Raw genomic sequence first — 8,191 nt, forward strand, 5'->3', positions numbered from 1 at the left:
AGCAAGACGCCAGCAGCTGAATCCAAATGCACAGAGCCAGTGACATGACAACCTTCCACACAAAGTTCCCACATCTAGCTCAGGAGGTCCCATAGCTACATAACTGTTACTTGACCTCCTCTCACTTTCCTTCCTAGGCTTCTTCTCTTGAGCATTGCCAGAGCTGAGATGTGGGGCTAAACAAGCTCCTAGTCTGACCTGGAGTGGTTGGGCTCACGTCTTTGTGCATGGCACAGCTGTGCCCACCTCTGTCTTTCTCCATATTGCCTTTGTTCCAGGCTTGGAGAGATTTCATTGCACTGGCAGCTTCAGGCACTGCAGGACACAGGTGATTTTTCTAGCATCCTTTCTGCCTTAGCACTTTGCTGGCTGCCACTGTTGGCTGAGGTGCCAAAGGCAAGGCTAACCACCAGGCTCTCAGAGAAAAGCCCTGTGGGTATGTGAGCAGACTAAGCTTGTGGCTTGAATTAATAACTACCTGTCTGCATAGAAGCACAGGGCGTGCAGAGCTACCCACTCTGCCTCAGATGAGCTACGCAACTACTATGCAGCTGTGCTCCCCGCCCCCCCTGCCACTGATTTTTAAAAGACTAAAAGAAGCAACGGCAACCCAATGTGAAACAAATACAGCAGTGAATGCCTTCTGATTAATGAGCAAGCCATCCCACTCTGATTGCTGTGCTATGAATTCTGTAACTGGGTCGCTGAATGACCTGTAACACAAGCACAGAATTCACCCCTGAGAAGAAGGTTATGGTGATGTTACTGCTTTGTGCAAGCTAGCAGCTAGGAGGCATGGTGGCCCCTTGGAGAGGAGAGCTAATCTCTATCTGCCATAACCTGCTGCTGCTGAATGTTCCAAGGTTCTCCTAACTGTTCCTCTGCCTGTGCAGGTTGTTTCTAAAACTATGGCTACATGCAGGCACACCCTGCTATCTGTCAGGGATGCATTCCTGAAAAGCACAATGTTTAATCATACAATGGATAGCAAAACACAAAAGAGATTTACAGTGGGCATTCAGTCTCACAGAGGAAGCAGGCAAGATCTTTTGGAACAATGACTCACTCCAAAACCAGTCTTTGAAAAGCCAGCATCTTCCTAATGTCTTCCTTCCCTCCCTTCCACCCTCCATCCTCTGTACTGTGTACGCTGTCTCAGCGTATTTGTCAGTTAAGGCTATCACATTAACTCTTACAGGGAAAAACTGCTTTGCTATCTGTCAACTCAGCTGCTTCATCTGTGCAACTCAGACAACTCCCAACACGCGATGATACATGAACAACAACAGCACTCCGAAACGATAGCTAGAGAAGTGGTGGACAGTGAAGTGTGCATCCACTTAGCAAAGAGCTTCTTTGCTAACAACCATTCAGATCAAATCTGTACACAAACCTACACAGGTAAAACACTCGAAATAACCTCCATCGATGTTACAAAAAGAACATTGTCACAGATGGACCAAAACAGGGTCAAACATCAGCTTTTAAGTGCAGTTACTATGGGAGAAGAAGGCAGCCCTTTATGGGAGAACGCTCCAAACCATGAAGATGGTGAAAGGTAGTATCTATACAAATGTTGGAGACATGTAGAGGCAGTTGTTTGAGCCCTTACTTTGAGCTGAACACAGCTTCCAAAAAACAATCCTGGGAAAGACAGACATTACCAATAACTGGCTATTGCTTTTCTCTACTTTTTCCCAGTTGCTTTTCCTTTTATGCTCCTCCCTAGCCTCTGGGGTTATTGTGTTATCTGCACAGATTGCAATCACTGTTTGCTGCAGCCTGCAAAGCCATCCCTCTACTTCCTCAGCAGGACCCCCTCCTCCCTCCCTGCTATATTTTAGCTAACCTGCTTGTAGTCTACAAGTAAATTAAAGGCAGAAATGAGTTGCTGTGGAACTGGCCTGGCTAATTTTCGCTGTGGTGTCATCCACACCATCATCCCTGGGCTAACACCATGTGTTATTCTCACATAAAGCTCAGAGCATGCTGGCTAAGGGCTCTACCAGGTGAGTTAGGAAGAATTCTTTCCCATATGACTGAGCTACCTTGGCACAGAGGAATGTTTTCTCTTGTTCATTCCATAACAAATCCTTTTCGAAGAAGCAACCAGATTTTTTAAAAAATACTGTTCTCTACAAGTAACAAACCTGCTCTCCCCAACTCAGGCTCCCAAAACACATTATCACAATCTCCCTTGCCCCTACAAATATTTAGCTAAGCTAATAAAAAGCATCTGTTAAAGGTCTCCAGAGGGAGACCATCTCATATCTTGAGGCCAGATCACATAGATCTAACCCATTCCTGACAGACACCTGTCTGACCTGCTCTTAAAATACTCCTGGAGCTAGAAGCTCTGCAGTCTAGTCTTCTCATACAACCCACCCACTATCTCACTACCCACTCTGCAAGAGAGCTTATTATAATGTCTAGCTCTGCCCACCTACAGCTGAGTCCCAAGACTAAACATGGGATCTCACTACCAGAGAACACTCTGAAATAAGCACATTACTGTTACAAATGCTCTGTTTTGTACTAATGGTGTCTCATTATTTACAATCAAGCACAAGGGAATTATATTAAAACCAGACATTATAATTTTTGTTACTTTGCAACCAGGTGATGCTAATGTGCTTGCTTTCTTCCTTCTCAAGGTGAAAGGAGAACAGGGTTAAGTTAAAAGAATTAAATTCTACCAAAAATCAAGACACCAAAAAGACAAAATGACACTTGGTACCTTGCAAGCATTTCTGTATTTCACAGGCTTGTTTCTGGCAGGGATCCTTCTGGGACATGTTCAGAGAACTAAAATGATAGGAAAATGTTACTGTAGAAACAACATGCTTTTCAGGGGGTGGGGGGCAAGACACTGTCTTAAAGCCAACGCTGCAAAGAGTTCCCAATTTCCCTCTCTGTCACAGACAGCTCAGAAAACATCTATTGCCCTAAGATTCCTTTAACACACACAAGAATTCCCTGTGTCTGGCTAAAGGATGATAATGTGGACAATTAATACGGGAAGTTTTATGTTGCTAGGCTTGAATGCCTTTTTCTTTGGTCAAAATGTGTCCTTTTCCATTTGGATGCACAAAGATTCCAGTTAACATGGCTGACTAATTTTTAACAGTTCTGTGCCTCTAGACCTTCTACTAAAACATGTATTTATACGAAAGCCCTCTCCATGAGCTCTATACAACCAAGGATTTAGCGTTAGTCATATAACTACAGCTGGAGGAGGCATTTAAGAAAACCACCAAACAAAACAACTTAGTTGTTTATGTCCCATAAAGACAACAAGGAGGGCTCTTTTCTTTTGTTTCAGGAGAAAGTCTCTTGGAAATCCCTAAAAATAGACTGGAGGACAGCTCTATCTTGTTCAAAACCTTAGAAAGTTGGATTTCACTCAATTTGTCTTTCTGCAGCTGTGACACCTATAACTGTGATCTTCCATGAGAGATAAAAGATGAGCAAAAACTGGTGGTACTAGTAGTTGGATGGGAGACCTCTACAGGGAAGTACCGCTGTTACCAAAAGCGGTGGTGGGACTTCAGCTCCTGCTGAGCCACAGTTCAGCTCCTGTCCCTGCCTTTGCCCCTGCCCCTGCCCAGAGCTAGGGAGGTGCTGCCTTTCAAATTTCTGATAATTCACCAGCTCACAGCACTTTTCAATATCACTAAGGCATTATTTCCAGCATCCTGGCCAAACTCCACTTGGAGCAATTATATTCTGCCTACCTAGAACTCCCCCTGATGTTTCACTTGGACACAATACTCCTCTTCACTGCCTGTCCTAAACTCTTGTGTGATGCTGCTGTGTGTTGTTTAACTGCTTCCACCTCAGAGGTGGCTGCATTTCAGTGGAGAGAGAATAATTTATTGTACAAAATACACAATGACATCTTCCTAGAGCCACTGCTCCTGAAAGACAAAAATTCATATTAAAGAATGACTGGGAATAAACAGAGCACAGTACAAAGCAGGGGTAATATCTACACATACCAGATTAATCACCAGGCACGAGTTTAAGCAGCAGTTCTTCAACACCACCAAGCTGTAAGCGACAAGGAAAAGTTCAATACGTCTACAGTTACTGTGGCTGAGCTAGTGGACTTTAACAAAATAACAGTCCTTTGCTGTCCCTCAAGGATCTCAAATGACTTCACAAACAGGCATGACTATGGTCTATTGTTGCCACCATCCTTACCATGAGATGGTGCTCTATCTCCCAAACGCGAGAGTTACTATCCCTGTACTGCTCACCCTGGGACAGCTGCCACATATGAGGCAGCCGGGATGGGGGGAGCTGGCTGGGTCGCAGCGCCTCACCCAGGGGAACCTGAACTCTTTGGATCCGAGCCCTCAGCATACCTTCCTCCTGGGGGAAAGTAACAAAAAGAGCAGGCAGTTACTGGCAATGCAGTAGAGGCACCTGCAATAGCAAAGCTACAATCACTGGGAAGCTCAAAGTACACTTGCCTCTTCTGCAGCCACAAGCCACGTTTTGCGGTGCTCATCGCAGTAAACACCTACACGTCGCACCCACAGTCGGACAGGAGGAGCGCCAGCGTGCCCTCCTTCTGCCATCCCTCAGTCACTTCAGGATGCTCCCGTTAGGTGGATGGCATCAACCCGCAGGATGCATGCATGGTCTCTTTAGCTCTGAATACATTCACGGAGAAAGCTCTCAGACCTGAAAGGCACCTCTGGGTGGCATCTGACTTATTGTATGAGATGCTATGTGCTGAAATGTCCCTAAAAGTCAGCTTGGGAAACTAAGGTGGTGCCTAAGTGAACAGAAATTTCATGACAAGTTGTGCACTGGGACATGCGTGCTGTATGGTGTTTGTAAGGCATTCTGGGGCAAAAGGTGCTATTGGTACAAAGTTAAACCCTGTGAATATTGGCTTTGCTTATTCCGCTAACAGTCATATTAACAGTCTTTGTGTAGAATAGGGGAAAAAAAGAAAAAAAAAGTGATTTACACAGGAGTTCCGTGGCTAATGATGGTCTAAATCCCAAAAGCAAAACTTGTGACAAGAGGTGAAATTAGCTTAACAAGAACGAAGATCACTCTGGAGACAAAGCATGAAACTCCATATGCACGACTGTCATATTTGGAACTTGAAGAGCTGTCATTGTGAAGGGTCCTTCGTCTCATCTCTCAAGAGGATGGCAGCATTGTCCATTCATATACAAGCTTCTTGTTAATAGCTCTCGTGCCTTTGTGTAGTTCAGCTTTTAGATGGTTACAGAGAGCCACCAATACCAGCAGGGGCAAAGGAATTTTGGACATTGAGGTGGTTCTTCCTATTGGAATTTTTGTTTAACAGCAAGTTTATCTGTATACCAGTTAGATCAAGCTGAGCCATTAGCAAATGAAGGTCAGGGGAAATGATTCTCTCTTTGAACCCTAGAAGAGGTAATCAAAATGGTACAGACAGTCTTCATTCTTTATCTAGGTTTAAAGTAGAACAGAATTAAGCTGTAATACATATAACATCCTCCTGCTATGAAGCAGATGCAATATTCCTATCCCAGTGAAACACAGCAGTCTTCTGAAAACTTGTAAAGTTATAAGGCATGTTTCAGACAGGAGCAAGAAAATCTGGGTACAAAATAAAGTAGGAAAAGTCAGGGAGAGAAAAAAAAATGTTATACATTGGGGTACATATATAACAGGAAACACACTTCCATGTTGCCTTCTATATCTTACATCAGTGTTTCTCTACCTTTTTGAATCAAAGGACCACTTAGCCTTTTTGAAAACAAAACACCAACCACGGATCAGCCTGAACAGCAGTGTCACAGTATTTTAATTTCTAACAGAAAACTTTGAATGTTCTTTTATTATCTCTTTCTCTGCCATTCTGTGTTTCCTTGCTTGATGTGTGGGAATGTGTATGCACATTATAAAAAGCACCACTGTTCTGAAGACCATCCTGTGATGTGGTACAGCCATTCCAAGCAATGCTCCAGCAGCTGGATCACTGGCATTTAGAGAAACGTGACAGCAGACTGACAAGCCTCACAAGGCCTCCAAGAATTAGGGTTAAAGGGACATTTCTGTAAGTTCTTTTCATTCTGCTTTACCCTAAGTCACTTTACAAATTTAAGCCCACGTGTGGAAATCACTTTGCCCAACAGTGAAATGCAGCAATTGCCACTGTTCATTTTCAGTCAGCTGAATGTAATCACCCAGGTTGGAATTTGGCCAGGATACTCTCCTACTCTGCAGTAAATTGCCAAAAGTTCCATCATGACCAAAAATGCTCAAGAACTTGCTTTTATTCCATTCAAAGCTGGAATTTCTACAACTCATCATCCCCAGAACCAGACAAGACTGACTTCAGTATTGGCAAAATATTGTATTCAGTATTGGCAATATGGCAAAAAAAACACTCAGTAAGTGAACACTATTTCCAACAGCAAGTAAACTCTCCTGGAAGGTCTCCTATCCAAATACTAGCCTGGTTCAGTCTTGCTGAACTACAGGTAGGAAGACTAAAGCACAACATGTATGTTTGTGTTTATTGTGTATGAATATGGCAGTAATGATAGGTACAGGACCAACAGAAGGTGGTCTCATGCAGAGGACACTGTGCAGAATGGGCAGCCGTTAACATGTGTTTTCACCTTTTGTCCCACTAATTTGTCCCAAACTTCCTCCGAACTCCATAACTTTGAGTTCAGTTGCCAAAGTTCAAAGGCCCAGTCTGGCCTCTCTTTTCAACAGTCTCTAAGACTGTTATGAAGGTGCCCAGTTAGTGCCACAAATAAAATCTTGAGGTCAGGCAAAACCGTCAATTGGGTTTGAAGTAAGACAGGTCTGTCTTTAGTATTCAAACATACAAAAGAAACAGGAGATCTGTAAAAGCATGCGCTTAGATATTTGCACCTGAAACTTTAAGAAGGGAAAACCATATACAATTCCTGTTTTTGCAGATTTTATCATAAAGCAATAAAAAAGCCTGAAGGAAGACATGGGTGAAAGGAGAAGTAAGCTTACTTATATTTAAAACAAACTGTAAAAACTGCTTCTTATACTATTTGCTCCATAGTCTATTACAAAGAACACCACATCCAACAAAAAAACCAGTCAGCTTAAGTTTGCAGGATTGCAGTGTCATCTTTCAACACAGATTTTAATGTTCCCATCAACATCATTGCAGAAGTCTGAACTCTTTAAGGTATTGATTTGGGGAGATTTAAAATCCTATCTCCATGGACAGGAACAAAACTTGCAGGTATTCTGTCCATCTCAGCATCAGGCCGTAGAAGTTTAATGCTGTTCTGGGACGTGGGTGGATTTATGAGCCATACAATATATGAATAAATGTGAAAATGGCCAGGAGGAGGACTGCATCTTGTGGTGAAGACAATTTATTGGCTTTTAAATTGGGTACATTAAAATATTCTAGGAAAACAGTGAAAGAAATCACTCTAGCTGCTGCTTGGACTTTCCCCAGAGCTGGAGCTCAGCACGCTAAACAAACTCCACCCTTTATTACCTTCTATTTTAAAATGGGAGTGGGTCAGATTGTTAGAAGAGTTCAGCTGCCATTTAGGCACCAAGGAAAAAAAGCGATGCTGAGGCTCACTGAATTGGGCACAGTGTTATGTTAACACAGCTACACAGCTTCTGGACAAAGGCTGACCAGTCTGGCCTTCTGGTGGAGAGCGCACAGCTGCCTGCACACCTCTGTGTGTGCAGCCTTCGGGGAGCTAAAAGGGAGCTGAGCTTTCCTGAAAAACCCAGCTTGTGTCTTGCAACAAGTCAGGGATCAGATGAGCTGCCTGCTGATGTAAGAGCATGTTGACTCACTCTAAAGCTTCTTCTTGGGGGTTTGGACCCTACTCTGCCTGGAGCAGTTGCCCCGAGCAAGCACCTCTGTGACTTCACTCTGCTCTGCCCGACCTACTGAGGGGTAGCAGATGCTCACCGACCAGCCGGGGCTGTCCAGCAGTTTGGGGAGGGAAGGTCTAGTTTTGGTAGGATCTAAAGAAACAGGAAGACAAAAAGAGATGGACATAGTGTGGGGGGAGCCCCGGAGAAGGAAGGGGAGGATGAGGAAACGGGTGCGGGAGCCGGGCCTGGTGAAGGGCCAGCCAAGGAGAGGGTGTGGGGGGCGGTGCGGACAAGGGGAGCGGGGAGCGCAGGATGGGGAGGGGGTGTGGGACCGGTGCGGACGGCG

General features: G+C 44.2%; 2 protein-coding genes across 7 annotated transcripts in view; both read right to left on the reverse strand.

Moving 5' to 3' along the window:
* CMC4 (C-X9-C motif containing 4) overlaps positions 1-8,010 on the reverse strand; it is a 10,524-nt gene extending 2,514 nt beyond the window's left edge. The window contains exons 1-2 of one of the 4 annotated variants that reach the window (XM_035892730.1): positions 7,940-8,010; positions 2,738-2,805 (exon numbers count right to left, since the gene is read on the reverse strand). In XM_035892730.1, coding sequence (XP_035748623.1) covers positions 2,738-2,795 — 58 coding nt within the window. In that variant the 5' untranslated portion in view covers positions 2,796-2,805; positions 7,940-8,010. Of the gene's footprint in view, positions 1-2,737; positions 2,806-3,734; positions 4,281-7,821; positions 7,896-7,939 lie in introns of those variants that run through there. The other 3 variants (XM_035892731.1, XM_035892728.1, XM_035892729.1) reach the window with 3 other exon arrangements.
* Positions 3,829-7,995, reverse strand: MTCP1 (mature T cell proliferation 1). 3 transcript variants are annotated; one of them, XM_035892726.1, is made up of 4 exons: positions 4,476-7,830; positions 4,204-4,374; positions 3,999-4,050; positions 3,829-3,917 (listed from the first exon to the last, which is right to left on the reverse strand). In XM_035892726.1, the coding sequence occupies exons 1-3, from the start codon at positions 4,581-4,583 to the stop codon at positions 4,003-4,005; spliced, it is 327 nt and encodes a 108-aa protein (XP_035748619.1). In that variant the 5' UTR covers positions 4,584-7,830; the 3' UTR covers positions 3,829-3,917; positions 3,999-4,002. The 3 variants fall into 3 exon arrangements, with proteins under 3 accessions (XP_035748619.1, XP_009635473.1, XP_035748620.1); XM_009637178.2 differs by lacking the exon at positions 3,829-3,917 and adding an exon at positions 7,940-7,995 and having other exon boundaries at positions 4,003-4,050; positions 4,476-5,409; XM_035892727.1 differs by lacking the exon at positions 3,829-3,917 and having other exon boundaries at positions 4,003-4,050; positions 4,476-5,604; positions 7,822-7,893.
* Positions 8,011-8,191: the final 181 nt, after the last annotated feature.

Source organism: Egretta garzetta, unplaced genomic scaffold (assembly GCF_000687185.1).
Source record: "Egretta garzetta isolate BGI_Z169 unplaced genomic scaffold, ASM68718v1 scaffold1134, whole genome shotgun sequence".
In the NCBI taxonomy this organism is placed as follows: domain Eukaryota; kingdom Metazoa; phylum Chordata; class Aves; order Pelecaniformes; family Ardeidae; genus Egretta; species Egretta garzetta.

Excerpts from the sequence above, each read along its gene's own strand:
- MTCP1 (XM_035892726.1), bottom strand. The coding sequence starts at position 4,583 with ATGGCAGAAGGAGGGCACGCTGGCGCTCCTCCTGTCCGACTGTGGGTG. Across the intron at positions 4,375-4,475 it reads GGCTTGTGGCTGCAGAAGAG|GAGGAAGGTATGCTGAGGGC; the intron begins GCAAGTGTACTT and ends ACTTTCCCCCAG. Across the intron at positions 4,051-4,203 it reads AGATAGAGCACCATCTCATG|CTTGGTGGTGTTGAAGAACT; the intron begins GTAAGGATGGTG and ends TGTCGCTTACAG.